Here is a 19,426-nt window from a genome sequence, read left to right as displayed (position 1 = left end):
GCTTTTATTATTTTTAACTTTAATACTTTAATGAACACAGAACAAACCCCGGCATTTCCTCGGAACCAGAACCTGTAGGTTCTGATCTGGTTCCGGTTCCGTCCCCCATTTATGGTTCGGTCGAGATCTGATGATAGTCACGTGGTTCGAACAGCTCCGTCCCCGGTTCCAGCAGAACCTCCTGGTCCACTTGGATCCTGATGTGAAGAGCTTCCCGGTGCGGTCCCGGTTCTGGTCCGGTCCAACAACGGAACCAACAGCCTCTCAGGTGGACTGACAGATGGAGAATCGACCCGAACTGGTTCTGGTCTTCAGCGGAAAGCGGAAGTCCGGGAAAGATTATATAACGGACGTGATCCAGGAACGGTAAGGTTCGGTTCCGATAAAAGCACGGGCTCGGGTTGTTTACATTGGAGTCACGTAGCTGTTTCCTTTATAAATGAAGCATCAGAACCACTGCGGTCCTGGTGCTGGTTCTGGTCAAGGTCGTGTTTTTTTTTTTTTTTTTTTTTGGTTCTGGTCCTGATTCTGGACCTGGTTCTGGTCTTGGTTCTGTTTTTTTTCTGGTCCTGTTTCTTGTTTTGTTCTGGTGCTGGTCTTGGTTCTGGTCCTGATTCTGGTTTTGGATCTGGTTTTGGTTCTGGTTCTGGTCTTGGTTCTGTTCTTGTTTTGGTTCTGGTCCTGATTCTGGACCTGGTTCTGGGTTGTTTTTTTTTTTCAGGTCCTGGTTCTTGTTTTGGTTCTGGTCTTGGTTCTGGTCCTGATTCTGGTCTTTGTTCTGGTCTTGGTTCTAGAGGTTTCTTCCCGTTTGTCTCTCTCAGGAGGCGGGACCTGTCGAGTGGTGGACCAATCAGCTTGCTCCGTCTAACGTTTTCTTCTTCTTCTGCAGTCTTGGCCCGGAGGTTTGCGCTGTGCTGCGTCTGTCCGGTCCTCTGAAGCAGCAGTACGCTCAGGTGAGCCCGCGCTGTGCTCTGCACCTCGTCGCCATGGTAACTCCCACCTGACCTGTGCCGGGCCCTCAGGAGCGTGGCCTGGACCTGGACCGGCTGCTAGGTTCCGGACCGTACAAGGAACAGTACCGGGCCGATATGATCCGCTGGGGGGAGGACCGCCGGAACCAGGACCCGGGCTTCTTCTGTTGCCTAGCAACCAGAGGAGCCCAGCAACCTGTGTGGGTGAGGGCTGCGATTGGTCAGGACGGCTCTCTGCCCTCTGATTGGTCAGGACGGCTCTCTGCCCTCTGATTGGTCAGGACGGCTCTCTGCCCTCTGATTGGTCAGGTGGTGAGCGATGCCAGGCGGCAGTCGGACCTGCAGTGGTTCCGGTCCGAGTTTCCCAGTCAGACCCGCAGCGTCAGAGTCCAGTGCTCAGAGGAGACCCGGGGACGGAGGGGGTGGAGCTTCACGCCAGGTACGCTGACCCACCTTTCTCTCTCTCTCTCTCTGTGAAGCGCAGCCGTCTACCTTCTCAGGTGTTTACCTGACCCTCAGGTGTGGACGATGCCGAGTCGGAGTGCGGGCTGGACCGCGGCGTGGAGTTTGATTGGATCATCAGGAACGAGGCCGACGCCCCCTCCCTGGACCAGCAGCTGCAGCCCATCCTGAGGGCGGCGCAGGAAGCGGCAGCGGCAGCACAGGAAGTGGCAGTGCTCCGACATGATCAATAAAGTTATTATTGATTAGCTTCAATTTTAATCAGTTATTTAGAAATAAATGATTTAAACTGATGACATCACAGACTGCTACTGAGCAAGTGCAGAATGCGCCACTTCACCTGCAGACAGCGAGACCTGCTGAACCACCTGACCTCAGAGCTGCATTCTGATTGGCTGAGAGGGATCAGCAGGTGTTTCAGGAACCTGCACGAAGAACTCTGCTGTGTGCCACCAGGGGGCGCTGCAGTTCCCCGCTGGAGGCTAAGCCTGTGGAGCGCGTGCCCTCTAGTGTTCAGGAGGAACTGAGGGTTCTGTGTGGATCAGAACCAGACCGGCTGCTTAGTACCATCAGCAGGAACGACGAAGAATGAAAATATTTAAATCTGATTAAATGAAGTCATGATTTATCTGGATCCTTTTAGAAATAAACAGTTTAAAATTAAAAAATTTCATCTTGCAGTTTTCGTTCTGGCCAGAGGGGGCCACTGCTGAACGATCTGAACCCAGGCAGACTGGACCAGGCCGGTTCTAGTTCTGGTTTCTGCCTCAGGACCTCATTACAAATGATGAGATGCGTGGGTTTCCATGGTTACAGAGGTGATCAGGTTGGACGGTTCTGCAGGTCCGGGCCCAGTCTACTTGGAACAAGGTTTCCATGGAAACAGAGCTGTCCCTGGTGCTCTACCAGTTATTAACTTAATAATATTCAAACTCGCTGCAGTAGAACGATTCCAATAATTGTCAGCCGGTCAGCGATCAATGAGCCAGTCGATCAGTTTTACATGCGGCGCTTTTATTTTATAAAATCTTTGCTTTGGGTCATTAGAATGAACTGTGACATCATCACAGTGATGACATCACCAGGTAAAAACACTCTGAGCACTGATTGGCCCCTGGGTCACCACATTTGGCAGTGGAATGTCTTTCCATGATTGGCTGATCACACACTGAAGCCACGCCCCTCCAACGTTATTGGCTGAAATAATATTTGGCCCTAATTAACAAATCAATTATCAAAGGAAACTGAACATTCAGAGAAAACACTGAATTAGTCGTAAATGCGGGGGAGTGGTTAATGACGGGATGGGGTCAAAGGTGACAGACGGAATGTGTGACATCAGGATTTATCCAGACAGGAGGCCACACCCCCCCAGCCCACCTCCACCTGTCCCCTGGGAGGACAAGGAGGAGCTTCCTGTCAGGCGACTTGGTGGGAGGGGCTTCAGCAGGAGTTGAGCTCCTCCATGGTCTGGTTCAGCGTCGCCTGCAGCTCCATGTTGGCGTTTCTAGCTGAGGTCAGAGCGTCTGGAACAGGAAGAGGCGGGCAGTTATTGATTACTCATCAATTAATGATTACCGTTAATCATTAATTCATAATTGATAAGTAAGTATCAGTTAACAATTACAGATCAATTAATAATTAAGAATTAAGTTCAGATAAATAAATGATTACAGTTCATTAACTATTACTTACAAGTCCAATTATCTACCAATTAGTTACTTAATTTGGTTTGATTGATTGTTGATTAGTGATTAGACCAGTCTCACCTTCCAGGCCATCAATAGTTTTCTCTAGTTTGGCCACCGTACGCTCAGCATACTCGGCTCTGGTCTCCGCCTGGAACACAGGAAATGCTGAGGAAGCTAACAGGAAGTGCTAACAAGAAGTGCTGAGGAGGCTAACTGACAAGCTAACAGAAAGATAACTGCTGAAATGTGGCTCACCTCCTTCAGCTTGTTGCTGAGATTCTTAATCTCTCCCTCGTAGCGGTCCTCCTTGTTGGAGTACTGTGAGACAGAGACAACATTTAAATCAGAGCTCACCTGTTCAGGTGTCGGAGCTCAGGTGAGTCAGCGGATCAGTTTAACCTCTCCTTCCAGCAACTCTATCCGTCATTAGTGTTAGCTGGACACTGAAACATCTGACTTTCTGGCCGCCACTGAACACACCTCCACCTCCTCCAGGTGAGGTTATCGATGAACTGATCAGTGATCAGGCTCCTCCCCCTTCCTACCTTCTCCGCCTGCGCCTCCAGAGACTTGGCGCTGGTGAACACGGTTTTCAGCTCCTCCTCCACCAGCCGACACTTACTGCAGAGAACACATGGCGTCAAACAGGTGTGGGCGGGGCCTGCTGGAAGGCGTGTGTGTGTGTGTTAGAGCGCGCAGTGGGTGGAGGAGGGGCTGAAGCGCAGGTAAAGGTCAGAGGTCATGGAGGCAACAGGAGGCAAGGAGGAGGAGCTTCACCGCTGTGACCGACAGGTGAGAGGTCACATGACCTACAGTACCTTGTCTTCAGATGCCTGCAGGCTCTTCAGTGATTGGTCGAAACCCCTCAGCTGCTCCTCCAGCCTCCAAACCTTACTGAGAGATGGGCAAGAGAGAAAGCAAGATGGGCGAGCGAGAGACAGGTCATGTGGTGAGACAGGAGAGGACAAATGGAGAGACGGTTTCCAGAGCAAAGAGGAGGAGTCAGACAGACAGGTGGGGATGCAGCAACACATGCAGTGGTTTCCATGGAAACAAACAGGTAAAAATACATGGAGGATGTTAGTCTGAGTGACATCATCATCAGTGTGACATCAAAGATCAAGGGCAGAGCTTCATGTAGCAGTCCAAACCATCAGAACCAGCAGAACCCGCTGAGCTGCTCTGATTGGCTGCTTTCAGCTCAGTATGACACAGCCTGTTCCTATTGGCTCAATCTGTTGCACCACACTGAGGTCAAAGATCAGATCTACTCAGCACAGCATTTGGACCCTGGTGTGGTTCTGAGTCATTGGTCTGGACTGATGGTTCTGGTTGTGAGTGGGTTCACCTGTCCGCCTGCTCGGCCCGGTCCTCGGCCCGCTCCAGTTCTCCCTCCACCATCACCAGCTTGCGAGCGACCTATAGTTACAGGTAAAATGGCCGACAGAGTAAATAAATAAAACATCAGCAGTAAATATTCGCTCATAGAGTGAGCAGATAACATGTTATGTAAAAGCTGCATTTCGACAGGATTGCTGGTAAACATTATTATGTAATGTGAAATGATGATAGCATTAGCCTATTAGCCTAAGTGTCACCACACCAAGCCAATTTTGCACTTGTGATGGAGACAGGAAGTGACATCAAAGCAGCACTACTTGAACTATAAATCTGAAGTGTAAATATCTCACTCAGTGATTTGACAGTGAAACACTAGGTAGCAATCCAAATGTTTGTTTAAATCAGCTAGCTTACATGCTAATGCCAGTCACTATGTGCCCATTACTCTCCATATAACCAAAATTTTTAGCTGTGGCTATTGTAAGAAAAATTCTTAATGTACTCAAAGATTTTGAATGATAAAAGAGGCTATTTTTATTGTGAAATAGTTTTATGTTAAGCATCAACCATGAGGCAGTAATTCCACTGAATGCTAAGGTCAGACTTATATGCATTTCAGTAATTCCACCAGGGGGCGGTAGAGGGGTCTCAGGAAAATTGGAGGAAAAATGAGAAGAAGAAGAAAAAAAAGAGTAAACTGTTCATATATTTTTAACATCATAAGGGTTTATACAGGAATCCCAGAGTTGAATTTATTACTTTTTACTAACTTTTTTTACTACCTCTACAATATTTTTTACTACCAACACAAAATTGAGCCAATTTCACACCAATTTCCTCAATTTTGGGAGATCGGTTGATATTTACGTGAAGCCGATCTCATCCTCTGATCTTTTCTACTTTAGCAAAGGTCTAAAAATCAGCCTCTGTCCGCTCGGTCAAATCTAAATTTGGCCGTCACGTCGTCCCGGGTCAAATTTAGATTTTTTCCTGCATACTTTACAAAATGTCTTCCAGTCATTCCTAGTCTTTGAATCTCGAATCATCGAGCCAAAGTTGTGAAAACTTGTATTTTCCCATGGCGAAGCTCAAAATGACTGGCTAGTCTCAACACGTTAGGCAGGTCCAACACTACCCAGCTTGGAGTCCATCAGTGACAGCTCAGGTCCTGCCAGAACCGTAGTTAGTAAAACAAACTTAAAACAATAAGTGAGCATCAATGGAAAATTAAAAATATTTTGAAGGGATGATGAAAAATTTACTACCTTTAGTTACTTTTTACTACCTTTTAATGGCCTTAATTTGAGCTCATTTAATTTATTACCTTCTACTACCGCGAGGAAACCATAATCATAATATATAGTCTTACTTTAAATTATTGTTATAAAAAATATATTAAAATACATTTATTGAAATGTGATTTGCATTTTCATCTTTCTGATTCGCTGCCGGTCAATTTCATCAAACTGCTTTTTAATCCTCCAGCTAGTGTAGCGAGAGAGAAACGGACAAAAGTAACCGTCCAGCAGCGCCGGAGAATGTTGCAACATACGACCCAAAGAACTGAAACCATTATGCTAAATGGACAGAATAATTATTCTTTAGTGAGCAAAAACAGAAAAATACATTCTAAAAGTTTATTCTAGTTTACATATGTTGTATATGTGAATTTGTGAAGGGAAGTCCTGAACAGAAACTAATGCTGTTGTGAAAGGGTTAGGATGGAGTTAGTACTGATCTACTCTGGGTTAACTAGTCTGGGTTCAATGTGATGATGTCACCATGTGTGGACATGACTACCAGCCGACCAATCAGGTACCTCCTCATATTTACGGTCGGCCTCCTCAGCGATCAGCTTGGCCTCCCTCAGGTGGACCTCCAGGTGCTCCATCTTCTCCTCGTCCTTCAGAGCCCGGTTCTCGATCACCTTCATGCCTCTGTGGGGAGTCACACAGGTGGGGGTCATAAAGACACTGTTCAGGTGTTTCTGTCTGCTAGAGGCAGGGCTAGGCGATATAGCTGATACAATTGTTTCATACTAGTCAATATCGATAAATATTGATTTTTGTTTTGTTTTAAATATCTGAAAACCGGCTAAACTGGTGGCATGACCTTTCCAGTTTTTTATTTCTAAGCAGTTATGGGGCTCAGTGACGAAACCTGAAACTGCTACTGCGCAAGTTACTCAACAGTTTGTTGCTAGGCGACTTAAGAGTGAGATAGTTGATGCCACAAAGCTAGCTTAGCTGGTTAGCTTTCCTAACCGTGAGAGGTTGAGCTAAAGCCTTCCCTCTGCCTACATTTCCCAGAATGCTGTGAGGTTCTGGGTCAGAGTTCAGTAAAATGATTAAATATGTATTATCTCACAATCAACCTCAGATGTATAATCTATTGATATTGATCAACATGCCTATTGTGATAGATTTTCTTATTGATTTTTTGCCCGGCAGTCGGTGAGAATGACAGCAACAGGTGATGAAGATGAGCTCCTCCTCCTCTCCATCCCCTGCTGCATGTGGACCTGGGGTCACTGACCTCTCGCTCTCATCAGCGACCTTCTCCACCTCGTCCAGCTTGCGCAGTGCGGCTGCCAAACGCTCCTGGACCCGATCCAGGTTCTCCTCGCTAAGCTGCAGCCGCCGGCTCAGAGACGTCACCTCTCCCTCCGCCTGCAACACAGAGAGCAGAATAAGAAGTCGGAGCCCAGGGTCAAGGGTCAGGACCTGGTTCTAATCAGGTCCTTGCAGAAAATCTGGGGAGGTCCTCACTGTCCCCTTTGACCTCCTCTAGTGGGTGGCAGTGGTGTAGGTGGTCCTCTAGACACAGGAATACAAGCACACACACAGCCTGGTGGAGGAGCTGGACAGGTACGCCAGTCAACCTGATGAGGTCAGAATCTCCAGGTTCCAACAGAACCACTCTGAAAAGTTCACTAGTCTAAAAGCACCAGTAGGACCAGTAGGACTAGTGGGACTATCCAGACCTGAACTCAGCTCCAGGTCGACCAGTTTATTCAATCAGATGAATTGTTCATAATTTCATGGTTTATCTCCTGTTATGTTTGATGAAGATCCTGTGTTCAGATCGCTGAATATTAACTAAACTGAATAAAATAAAACACTACTGAACATATTATCATGTTATTAACATAATTTATTATCACTGACAAGTCATAACAGATCGTGAATGGAAGGATCAGAAGCTGTCAGTCAAAATGGTGGACATGGAGAAACTAGCGTCCCTCAGACAGCTGGATGTTGGGCTCCACAAGAGGGGCCGAGTTATACCACATGGGTCAATGCTGGATTCTTGGAGAAAGGTCATTAAAATTTGGAAATTGGGTAACCAAATAAAAATACTCAGATGGTGTGTCTTTGATTCAGCTTTTAAACTGAACAAGATTGTTGGGAGATTTAGAGCATGGATCCAAAAAGATTTATTATACATTTACCCAGAAGGGAGTGTTTCAGAGTTTTGAGGAGCTTCAGAGATCTAATGGGCTGGAGAGGGACGACTTCTTTAGATATCTACAGGTTAGGGCTTATTTTAACCAAAATATATGTGACAATTGGGAAACAGCCGAAGCAGGACTTTTTAATGTGTTTTTGTCTTTGCTGAAGTCAAGGGAACAAGAAACTTGTTTCCTTGCTGTACAATGGTATTCTATCCTCTGAACAAGGTGACACAAACTACATAAGAAACAAGTGGGTAAAAGAAGGAAACTTATCCATTTCAACTGAAGTCTGGGAACAGATTAACAAATTACACTGGATGACCTCGAGCTCCAATACATGGAGACAGTTCTGCTGGAAAAACACTGTTCGATATTTTGTAACTCCAGTTCAGAAAAAACATCGGGGCAGCAGAGACACATGCTGGAGACTCTGTGGAACAAACGGGGCAAATCACCATCACATCTTCTGGGGTTGTCCTGTGATTAAGGTTTTTTGGGAGCAATTGTGTTCCCACCTAAATAACATCTTTACTGAAAGGATCCCATGTAAATGTGAATCCCTATATTTAGGAAACGTTTCATTTGATAACTGGAATCTGGATGATAAAAAACTGCTGTTAATGCTTCTGGCAGCGAGCAAAAAGTCAATCACTAGGAAATGGTTAAAGCCTGAAGCAGCTACAGTTGAGGACTGGGTCAATATTGTACAGGACATTTACATTCTGGAGAAGTTCTTTTTCTGTTCAAGATCGAAGGGAATCGTTCTTCAGGATCTGGTCTAAATGGACAAACTATGTAAAATCAGTCATTTCTGTGGACTAAATATGTTTATCACATGCAAATACTGTTGTGCTGTGTATTGTACCCTGGTTCAGGTTTATGGCAAAATGATGCTCTTGATTGTGTTTTTCCCCTAACATAAGAAAAATCAGACCTCTACCCCCCACTCACTCTTCTGTTATGGATGTTTGGTTACTAAACACAAATCCTGGACTGGTTATGTTATTCCTTCTCATACTTCCATTGTGGTGAAGCTGGATTGTACAAAGTAATTGTAACTTGCCTTTCCAAATAAAAGATTAATTAAAGGATGTTTGGCTCCGCCCCCACAGCCAGCCAACCAACCAATCAGTGACTGGCTTCAAACTCACATGTCTGGTCCAACGGAACCACTCCGGGTTCTAGAGAGTGGTTCGGACTGGGCCAGAGAGCATCGAACCCGACTCTAAACCCTGGCCGGGTTCAGACCAGGTCGGACCGGGTCAGACCTGTGTTCAAAGAGGCTCTAGAACCAGAGGAACCGGATTACCTCCTTCATCTGAAACCCGTTCTAGGTCTGAGCTCTGAGCCATTCGAACCAGGTCAGAACCGGATCAGAACCAGAGCACGTACCTCCTCCCTGGTCCTCTTCTCCTTCTCCACCTCCCGTTGCAGCTGCTCCGCCCGCTCCTCCGCCTCCTCCGCCTGGTCCTGCAGAACCTTGATCTTCTTCTTCACTGCGTCGACGCTGTTCATCCCGCCACTCATCTTCCACTCCTGCAGAGACACAGCAGCCGATTGGTCGAGAGGAAACGGCACCGATGACTGAACCTGTTCATTCTGAACAGTTCCCAGTCTGGTTCAGATGAACTAGTTTCCAGAATGAACCAGACTGGCAACTATTCAAAGAACTGGATTAGCTCCATGATTCTCTTCTGTATGTAAACTTCTGATCCTGAAGACATTAATAATAATAATCTCTGAGATTATTTCTGTCATCACTGAGGCTTTCAGTAAACACCAATGATTCTGGTGATTCTGACCCAAAACCAGAGTTTTGGTTCCGGTGGAATGTCAGACAGGTGTATGTAAACTTCTGACTCCAGCTGGAACTTCAGTCTGTGGTTTCTTTGGTGCAGGTTCTTCTCAGGCACATGCAGGAGGGGCAGAGGAAATGCCCCTTTTATCCTAGATGCCCTCAGTTCCGTTTTTTTTAGTTTTTCTATTTTTTAATTGATTTTTTATCTGTCTGTCAGGCCTGTGGCCCTCAACAACTGATTTAGCTAAATAAATGAGTCTGGCTGCCCTCGGCCTAACAGTGACTCTCAGAGCCTCCATGTTCAGACACATGGTGAGGAGGAGGGAGCTGGATCTACGTCCTCTATCAAATTATGCAAAAGAATATTTATTTTTTTCAACATAAACTTGTTTGTGAATAAAAAAGTGGATCTGATGTTGAAGTTAATAAAAACATATCTATTTATTTTCGTAATTGTCCCAACAATAGCTGGAAAACTCTCCTGACTTCTCTGCAGCCAAATCATTTGGCTGCAGAGAAAACTTCTGGTTTTAATTTCCTCATTCTGCCCCTGAGCTGGACTGGTTCACTACAGGCAGCCTGTTGACCGCTGTGGGTCAGAACCAGATCTCCTGATGTAAAGAAATGGTACCACTGCTGGTACTGCACTTCAAAAGCCCCGGTACCACCTGGTACCAGCTGGTACCACCTGCGCACCGTTCGCTCTGCTTCACCCCAACGGTACCACCAGGCGGGTTAAAGCCGCCGCTGACGGGATCTGGGCTGGGGGTTCACGGCTGTGAATAGAAGTTACTGCAGAACCTCAAGTGATAAAGGAAGATTCAGCCCAGAGCATTTAGAAATATTACATAAACATCAGTAAAATGTACAAGCCTAAAGTCAGTTTTAGTTTATTCAGACCTTTAGGATAAATTATGTTTATATTACTTATGATAATTATGATAATAATATTAGGATGAAAATGATTACTAGTTAAATCTCTATAATATACTAATTTGTTATATTGGACTATACTAAAGCCTTCTTGTAAATTTGCATATCTAATTGCAGTTATGGATTTTAGGGTGTGGCTAGAGAGTTAGCTGAGCAGTTGAGTGGAGCCACAGTTTTTTAACTCTCTCTCTCTCTCTTTAGACTCTCGTTCGTCTCTTTATTATTTTTGTGGAAAAGTAACAATTGTACCGTTTTTATTTTTGAGGTAAACCATTAAACTTTATCAAAAGGATCCAGTCGGGGCGTGCCATGGTGGCGTAGCGGATAGCGTGACCCGTATTTGGAGGCCTTCAGTCCTCGACGCAGCCGTCGCGGGTTCAACTCCCGGACCCGACGATATTTGCCGCATGTCTTTCCCCCTCTCCTTCCCCGTTTCCTGTCAGCCTGCTGCCATATAAGGGACACTAGAGCCCACAAAAGACCCCTGGAGGGGTAAAAAAGAAAAAAAGGATCCAGTCTGGTTTTTGTTTTTGGTCTTTCGTCATCAAATGGACCGATGGGGAAAGATGGAGAGCGTCAAGCTTATGGCTTCATTATTTAGGAACCTACAGGCCCAGAATTTGAACCGCAGCATAAAACCATCCATATTCTTCTGCTTATCCGGGGTCGGGTCGGGTCGTGGGGTCAGCAGCTTCAGCCTCTTGTTCCAGCTCCTCCAGGGGAATCCCAAGGCGTTCTCAGGTTAAAATCAATCACTGATTATTGGTTATTATTTGCTGTGATGTATTTGTGAACAAACCAGCTCAAACACAAAGATTACACCATATTGTAGCCATGGTAACACAACAATCAGACTATCAAGATGATTCTTTGCATTTTTACAAAGTAAATGTCCTAATTAAATCCTAAATGCACTATTTTTTTTCTGCTGAAAGCATTAAATAAAATTCTGTTACACTGTCAATAAATGAATGCAACAGGTTTAGATCTATGGTCTGTGTTACAATTCAACCATTCCTAGGGGCCCCTGAATGGCCCCTACCAGCAGCTACTGAGTTTTCTTTGCCTTGATATCTCAGTCATATAATTCTAGATCTCTGAGGTGCTAATATAGAAAACTGACATAGAGTTAACCACTCTGAGCCTTTCGATCTTTAAAAGTCTGCAGCCAAGTTGCTATGGAGTTAAACAGATATTATTAGGGTTTATTTAGTAAAATAGCAGCAAATTAGCTTATTTCATAACTTCATAACCTTTGACCTTCTCTCCTCTGGTCTGTTTCACAGCTCCAGTCTCAGATCAACTCAGCAGAACCAGAAACATTATATCAGAAACATGGACTATATTAGCGCTGCATTGTCCCCACATGATGACAGTCATACAGAATAATCTGATTAAATATTACATTATTGATTAATATGGGTTGTTCTTGTGCGGTGTTTGAAGATCTTGTTCAATGTGCCGTTTTTTAACTTTGAGCGCCTCCAAAGGTCTCTGCACGGCCCAAGTTCTTCTGGAAAAGCAGAACCAATCAGTCATCCATCAGAACCGGTGAGCAGCTCAGAATACGCTTTGGATCAGCTCCTGAATGTCTGGTGGGGCCCCTGAAACACATTCAGACATTCGGGGGCCCCTGAGGATCTAAACCAGCTGTGATCAAAACTTTAACGAGAGAACCGTTAAGCTGACGTAACTTCCTGTCCCGTCGGCTCCGACTCCTTTGGGTTCTGATCCAGTGATCGGTCCCTGGTTGGGTCAGACAGCTAGTTCTGGTCCAGAGGCCTCAAAAAGAACCTCACCCCACTCCGCTCCCTCCGAACTTACCGGAATGTTAGCTGTTAGCGGCTAGCAGAGCGCTCCGGATCAAACTGCGGCTGCGTGGATTGCTACAGTGTCCCAGGTCTCAGCTGGTCGCAGTTCCGGTCCAACTCCGAGTCCGGGTGAAGATGCAGCTCAGGATTCGATTCGGTTCTGGTTCTGGTTCTGGTTCTTCCTCTCCTTCAGCCAACACCCTTTTCCGGGTTGAGTTCCCTCCGCTGGAAATGACGTCAGCTGTTCTTCTTTTCTAAGGAAGAGGAAGAAGCAGTCAAACCACTGCCCCCTGCTGGACTCCAAAGAAACTGCAGCCTGAACCACAAGCATTTCAGGTCAGAGTGCTTTACATAAAAAAACACAACAAACTACAGAAACACATTATATTTCAGTGGCAAAATAAAGAGGAGCCATTTAAACTCTAATCCAGACCACGATAACTAATGTTCCAGTTATTATTAATCAAATCAGCTCCAGCCAGGTGAGTTTTTAGTCTGGAATTACGGAACTAAGTGTTTCAACACTTTTTTAGTTTTCTGGAAGCTTTTCCAGATTTGTGATGCATAGAAGCTGAATGCTCTTTCTCCATGTTTGGTGCCAGAACCAGCAGGTTGATCCAGCAGCAGATCAGCGATTTCTACTATGTAGAGAATGTTCTAAATATTCTAAATGATCCACATAGTGGTTTTATGGAAACTTCACCTACTGAAAGCTTTTTACACTTTTTTGATGAGAAAGTCGTTTCTATTAGGGCCCAGATCGTCCCCTCTGCTGATGACCCTTCAGTCGTTGTTCTGCTGTTTTACAGCTTTGAATGTGAGACTTTGCAGTCATTGCAGGAGGCGGTTGGTCACTTCAGGCCAACTGGTTCTCCAGATGATGCTATTCCTCTCCTATTATTTAAAGATGTTTTTCTTACTATAGGTCCTTCAGTCCTTGCTCTTGTAAATAGCAGCTTGTCCTCAGGTGTTGCTCCTAAAGCTCTGAAACATGCAGTTCTGCAGCCTCTACTTAAGAAACCGATTTTGGATCCTACTGTTCTGGCGAATTATAGACCCATCTCTAAACTGCCTTTTATTTCAAACATTCTTGAGAAGGTAGTCTATAATCAGCTTATCTTAATGAACATAACATTTTAGAGGTTTTAAACCATTTTATAGCACAGAGTCAGCTCTTTTAAAAGTTTTTAATGTTATACTTTTAGCAACTGATTCTGGTGACTGTGTTGTTTTGGATTTATCAGCTGCTCTTGATACAGTCGATCATGGCATTTTACTTTCCTGTTTGGAACAGTGGGTGGGGATCGGTCACATCGCGCTGGATTGGTTTAAATCTTATTTGGCCTTTCTGTGTCTGTCTTGATGCCCGTAGGTCTCCCTCTGCTCCACTGTCGTGTCCCACAGGGCTCAGTTCTAGGCCCTCTTCTTTTCTTGTTGTACCTCCTTCCTCTTGGCTCTATTTTTGGAAAATATGGGATTGCTTTTCATTGTTATGCAGATGACACACAGATATATTTACTACTAAAGAATGCAGACTCCATTCAGTCTCTGTTTTTATGTCTGGAAGATTTGAAGGCCTGGGTGGCCCTAAATTTCTTGAAACTTAATGAGGATAAGACAGAGGTGGTGATTTTTGGCAGATCCACTGTAGATTCCCTGACCAATTTTGGCTCTTTGGCCCAGTATGTTAAGCCGGTTATTACAAATTTAGGGGTCAAGATGGATGCTGGTCTTAAGCTGGAAGCACAAATTAGAGCCGTTGTAAAATCCAGCCTTTTCCACTTAAGGCAGCTGCCAAAGTAAAACCTATTCTCTCCAGACAGCACTTTGAAACAGTGATCCATACATTTGTGACCACACTGCTGGATTACTGTAATGCACTTTATATAGGACTCAGTGATTTATATATTTCCCAGCTTCAGAGGGTACAAAATGCTGCTGCACGTCTTTTAACAGGAACATGAAAATATGACCATATTTCCCCTATTTTAGCTTCCTTACACTGGTTGCCAGTAAATTTTAGGATTCATTTTAAATCCTTTTATTTGTTTTTAAAGCTCTTAATGGCCTCGCCCCTAGCTATCTCTCTGAGCTGTTACATTCTTACACACCGTCCCGTTCCCTCAGGTCAGATGATCAGCTGCTCCTGAAGGTACCAAAGACAAAGTCCAAGCTCAGAGGGAACCGGGCTTTTTCTGTGGCAGCTCCCAAGCTATGCAATGATCTTCCTTTGGCCTCTTCACTGGTTGTTTTTAAGTCCCTTCTTAAGACCCATCTTTTTTCTTTGGCGTTTGGCACAATCTGAGAGGTTACACTTTGTTTTATTGTGTCTGTATGTATTTTATATTTCAGTCTTTTCTATTTTATAATTGCATTGTATTTTATGATTGTGTATAGAACTTTGGTCCTGTTGGTGTATAAAGTGCTTCATAAATAAAGTTGGTATGGTAGAGAATCATCCGTTCTCCATGCTGAGTTCTTGATGTATGAGGTTAAAAAAAAGTCAGTGAGTTAAATTTTTGAATTCCATTCATTAATACCAAAACTGCCTCCATCATTCCGGTGCCAAAGAAACCTCAAGTCACCTCTTTCAACGATTACCGGCCTGTGGCACTGACTCCCATCATGATGAAGTGCTTTGAAAGGCTGGTAAAAGAACACATCGTCTCCAGACTCCCCTCCACATTCGACCCGTTCCAGTTTGCCTACCGCCGAAACCGCTCCACTGAGGACGCCATCTCCTCCACCCTACACCTGAGCCTGGCTCACCTGGAGGAGAAGAACACTCAGGTGCGGATGTTGTTCCTGGACTTCAGCTCAGCGTTCAACACAATCATCCCACAGCATCTGGCAGGAAAACTGGGACACCTGGGCTTCAGCACCCCCCTGCGCAACTGGCTGCTAGACTTCCTCACCGACAGACCTCAGTCAGTCCGGATCGGACAACACACCTCCGACGTCATCACCCTCAGCACAGGCTCCCCTCAGGGCTGCGTCCTGAGCCCTCTGCTGTTCACTCTGATGACACACGACTGCGTCCCCAGGTTCGCCACCAACCACATGGTGAAGTTCGCGAACGACACAACGGTGGTGGGCCTCATCAGAGACGACAACGACCTGGACTACAGAGAGGAGGTGGAGCAGCTGGTGGACTGGTGCAGAGACAACAGCCTGATCCTGAACGTTGACAAGACGAAGGAGATGATCGTCGACTTCAGGAAGAACCGGCCCAGCCACGCTCCACTGCTCATCAACAGCTCGGCTGTGGAGGTGGTCAGCAGCACCAAATTCCTGGGGGTGCACATCACAAACGACCTCACCTGGACTGGGAACACCACGTCTCTGGTCAAGATGCACAGAAATGCTTGTATTTCCTGCGGAGGATGAGAAGAGCACACCTGCCCCCGCCCATCCTCAAGACGTTCTACAGAAGCACCATAGAGAGCATTCTGACCAGCTGCCTCTCTGTGTGGTGTGGAGGCTGCAGCGCCTCCGACTGGAAGAACGTGAGGAGAGTGGTGCGGACAGCAGAGAGGATCATCGGGGCCCCCCTTCCCTCCATTCAGGACATTTCATCCCAGCGCTGTGTGTCCCGAGGCCGAAACATCATCAGTGACCCCTCACACCCCCACCATGGACTGTTCTCCCTGCTGCCCTCTGGAAAGAGGTTCTGCAGCATCCGGTGCAGGTCCACCAGGTTCTGAAACAGCTTTTTCCCACTTGCCATCAGACTGCTGAACTCTTAACTGGACTGCACTTAAAATCTGGTCTCCACTTCATACCCTGCACATGTACAGAGGGTAGGGTAAATAACTTCCATTTTACTGTCAGTCCTGCACTTTATATTTTATATTCATATTTATATTCATATTTTATACTGTATTTTATTTTATTCTGGAGTAACCTCACAACATTGGAAGCTCAAAACACTGTCCTGAGCCGTATGCAACGAAATTTCGTTCTGTATTCACCCTGTGCATGCAAGATGACAATAAAGTCAGTCTAAGTCTAAGTCTAAAAATATAGCTGGTCCATTATGACCGGCTACCTTTAAGAGCTAACAGACAAAACGGCACCTTGATGGGTTTGTGATCTCCTTTGTTAGCCTCCATCTAAGCTACGCCCTAAAGAGTATGTTGCCTAGTGTGTCACTCCTTACCCTTACCTAGCTCTCATTTACATTTTCTAACATGTCATATCCTTCAGACTTAGCTTAGCTTTAGCTTAGCGACTAGCTAACAGAGCAGAATTATTTATTCTCAACACCAGCAGTAGTTTAAAGTCTCTTCTCTCAGTGAAGGACTGTAGAACCGTGTGAAGAATAAGAAGAATTACTTTATTCATCCCAGCAGGGAAATTATTCCGCAGTTACAGCAAGAATTTTTTATACACAGATTAACACACACACGACGGAGCTGCGTCTGCAGGCAGCCAGCTAAGCCGGCGCCATTTTTTGAAGGACGACATGCGGCAAAGGTCGTCAGGACCGGGAGTCGAACCCGCGGTGTCCGCGGGTCTAAGGCCTCCAAATGTGGGGCGTGCTAACGTGCTAACCCCCTGCGCCACCACAGCACGCCCCTTGTAGATCCATGTAGATCTAGGTGGTGTCTCTATCTTCCTGGTTTTAGTCAGAACTCCAGCAGCAGCGTTCTGGACCGTTGACGATGTGAAGATGCCGCTGCAGATCAACATCTCATTTCGTTCAGTGATGGAGTTGTGAACTGGTCCTTTAGCTGATAATGGTCTGACATCCAGCAGAGCCTTTCAGTGACTTGCTGGTAGATCATTGTTCAGTTTGCAGAGGATCAATCTGAGGTCTGAGGTCTCAAACAGGGATTCTCCTGCATGGTGCCAGTGAATGTCCAGCCCATTTCCATGCAGAATGCAGGTGGTGAGGATGGGGCCCGCTGGCTGAGGACCAGTGGAGCCGGATCTCTGAGCCACCCAGCTCTCCTTACAGGGGAAGGCACCGGCAGCCATTTTCATTTTCTCAGGGAAGTTCAGAAATGTTAGTCCTGGTGAGTTTGCTTCAGATGGAGAAAGGAGAGAGACGGTATGGGGGAATTTTTCTGCCATAATCCAAGAGCACACATTTTCATTTTGAAAGCAGGATTTCATGTCTGTCTTCTCAAAACTTGTAACGATTGTACTCAAAACTTCTCCAGCTGACAGTCTCTGCTCTAGTAGAATGAAAGCATTGTGCTGGGTGTGTTTGTTTCCTTCTAGCTGGTCTGCCTGTGTGGCTACTATTGATTGTAGCAGAAACCTCAGCACTGCTGGATATTTGTGTTCATATCGATGGACTATTGACGTGAGATCTCGGGGGATTACGTTTCACAAGTAAGATGGATATATTAGTGTTTATATTTTGTGAATATTACTAAACTGTATTTATATCCACCAGCTAATATTAGCTATAGTGCTAATGGTGTAACACCTGGTCCAGCTATAAAGGCTAACTTAGATTTTCTAAATACTTAAAAACATAATTTTTTGTAAATGTAGTGATGATAGCTGTTTGAATAAGGCTTATAGCAAAAAATCGTGAAAATCTGTTTAGTATTTAGCAAGTTATGATTAATTAAATTCGCTGATACTTCATTCCCCATGTCAAACATATAAGGCTGAGTGGAGCGGTCGACCTATCCAAGATGGCCGCCCTAAATCTCGTCAGTGACAACGGGCTCTTTGCATGTCAGCTTCCGCGTTCGGGGAAAAGCGGCTCCTCGTTTCCAGTCTGTTGAAAATGGAAACTTTCCACTGGGTGTTAGCAGGGCTTGTCCAAGGTGACAATTAAAGATGAACATCGATCTGAAGCCCCGACAATAAGCTGGAGAAAAGTTTTAAGATGTTGTAAAGGAAAATGATTATTTGTTGGCGTTTAATACAGCTAATATACGACACGTGTAAAGGTATAGCCAACACTTTTATTTGGAACGGTTTTCTGTTGAGCATGTGGGAACTGGGAATGGCAGACAGGCAGGCAGGGCCCTTTTTTCCTCCCCCTTTTGACAGACACAGCAATAAAATTTACAATTCCGATAGAGCAGAAGAGACTTCTTGGCGCCAGAGATCTTCCGTATCAGGCAGAGATGACCACGGGGTAGTCCGCCCTTTGCTTAGATAAAAAACAGACACCTTTGCTATAAATCAGGAAGTCCCAACTTTCTTTGGGGGCCTGAGGGAGTTCTAATTGGTCGAAGAGCAGAACGCCTTCTTTGCATATATTAAATAGGGAAACACCCTTTTGGTTTATAGTTTCAGGTCATCACCGGAGAGTAGAGAGTTTTTTCATCTTTTCTCCACGTGGGCGCCTTTGTCTGTCTCTGTGTTTGTCTGTCTACCCCTTGTGTGTGTTTTTATTTTTATGAGAAAATGCATATCTCTGTTCCTCTGCAGTTTTGTTGTTCATTGCTTGGTATGGAATTAAACTCTGTGATCTGTGACGTCAACACGCTTTGTTGTTGTTTCGTTTTAGCAGCACGCGGTCGCTGCACGGAGAGCGTCACTCGCCAAGGACTCGAGGAGAAAAGAGGAAAAGAGCCAAACGTTTTGTCCAAAGCTAGCAATTAATTGATCCTCTTTCCTTAACAATGTTCACCTCGTTATACGTTCACAGATACGAAGGTGAGTTTTACTGTCTTTAAACTTTGTGGCTAACATTAGCTTTAGCTTATGCTACAAGGCAATATTCTCTGATTTTTTTCTTATAAAATGTGCTATTTAAGTATCTAAACATTTTTCATCCATTCTAACGGACAATATTTTACCTTATGTTCAAGTATATTACGTGGTTTATTGTCGTTAGTGTCAGAGACCAAGTAACGGGGATTTTACGGTTCAGGCTTTTTGCTTCTGCAGCCTGAGGAACAACAAGCCCATAGCTTAACAGTAGAGCAGCTCTGGTGTCAGAGTTCTAGTTCAGCTGCTTTTAGAAAAATATGGCCGTGTTCCTTAAGGTCTCC

The 19,426-nt window shown here is 45.2% G+C and overlaps 2 protein-coding genes across 3 annotated transcripts; one reads left to right on the top strand and one right to left on the bottom strand.

The window, feature by feature from the left end:
• Positions 1-138: 138 nt before the first annotated feature.
• Positions 139-1,726, top strand: pmvk (phosphomevalonate kinase). The gene is made up of 5 exons (XM_005815228.2): positions 139-366; positions 890-953; positions 1,023-1,175; positions 1,281-1,410; positions 1,491-1,726. The coding sequence occupies exons 1-5, from the start codon at positions 281-283 to the stop codon at positions 1,664-1,666; spliced, it is 609 nt and encodes a 202-aa protein (XP_005815285.1). The 5' UTR covers positions 139-280; the 3' UTR covers positions 1,667-1,726.
• A 700-nt stretch (positions 1,727-2,426) lies between these two features.
• On the bottom strand, positions 2,427-12,715 carry LOC102237830 (tropomyosin alpha-4 chain-like). Of its 2 annotated transcripts, none has more exons than XM_014475016.2 (9): positions 12,475-12,715; positions 9,312-9,455; positions 7,001-7,134; positions 6,285-6,402; positions 4,473-4,543; positions 3,943-4,018; positions 3,380-3,442; positions 3,203-3,272; positions 2,427-2,959 (listed from the first exon to the last, which is right to left on the bottom strand). In XM_014475016.2, exons 2-9 carry the CDS (start codon positions 9,444-9,446, stop codon positions 2,877-2,879), a joined length of 750 nt encoding a protein of 249 aa, XP_014330502.1. In that variant the 5' UTR covers positions 9,447-9,455; positions 12,475-12,715; the 3' UTR covers positions 2,427-2,876. The 2 variants fall into 2 exon arrangements, with proteins under 2 accessions (XP_014330502.1, XP_014330501.1); XM_014475015.2 differs by lacking the exon at positions 3,943-4,018 and adding an exon at positions 3,670-3,745 and having other exon boundaries at positions 12,475-12,714.
• Between the last annotated feature and the right edge of the window lie 6,711 nt (positions 12,716-19,426).

The sequence above is a fragment of the Xiphophorus maculatus genome, chromosome 3 (assembly GCF_002775205.1).
Source record: "Xiphophorus maculatus strain JP 163 A chromosome 3, X_maculatus-5.0-male, whole genome shotgun sequence".
NCBI lineage: Eukaryota > Metazoa > Chordata > Actinopteri > Cyprinodontiformes > Poeciliidae > Xiphophorus > Xiphophorus maculatus.
This window is presented reverse-complemented; position numbering and strand designations above follow the sequence as displayed.

What these genes read in the sequence shown, in the direction of transcription:
- pmvk (XM_005815228.2), top strand. Translation starts at nt 281, where the DNA reads ATGGAGAATCGACCCGAACTGGTTCTGGTCTTCAGCGGAAAGCGGAAG. An exon ending in ACGGACGTGATCCAGGAACG is followed by an intron (nt 367 to 889) that starts GTAAGGTTCGGT and finishes CTTCTTCTGCAG; the next exon opens with TCTTGGCCCGGAGGTTTGCG. An exon ending in GGGGTGGAGCTTCACGCCAG is followed by an intron (nt 1,411 to 1,490) that starts GTACGCTGACCC and finishes CCTGACCCTCAG; the next exon opens with GTGTGGACGATGCCGAGTCG.
- LOC102237830 (XM_014475016.2), bottom strand. Translation starts at nt 9,446, where the DNA reads ATGAGTGGCGGGATGAACAGCGTCGACGCAGTGAAGAAGAAGATCAAG. An exon ending in AGAAGAGGACCAGGGAGGAG is followed by an intron (nt 7,135 to 9,311) that starts GTACGTGCTCTG and finishes TCTGTGTTGCAG; the next exon opens with GCGGAGGGAGAGGTGACGTC. An exon ending in CCGACCGTAAATATGAGGAG is followed by an intron (nt 4,544 to 6,284) that starts GTACCTGATTGG and finishes CTGTAACTATAG; the next exon opens with GTCGCTCGCAAGCTGGTGAT.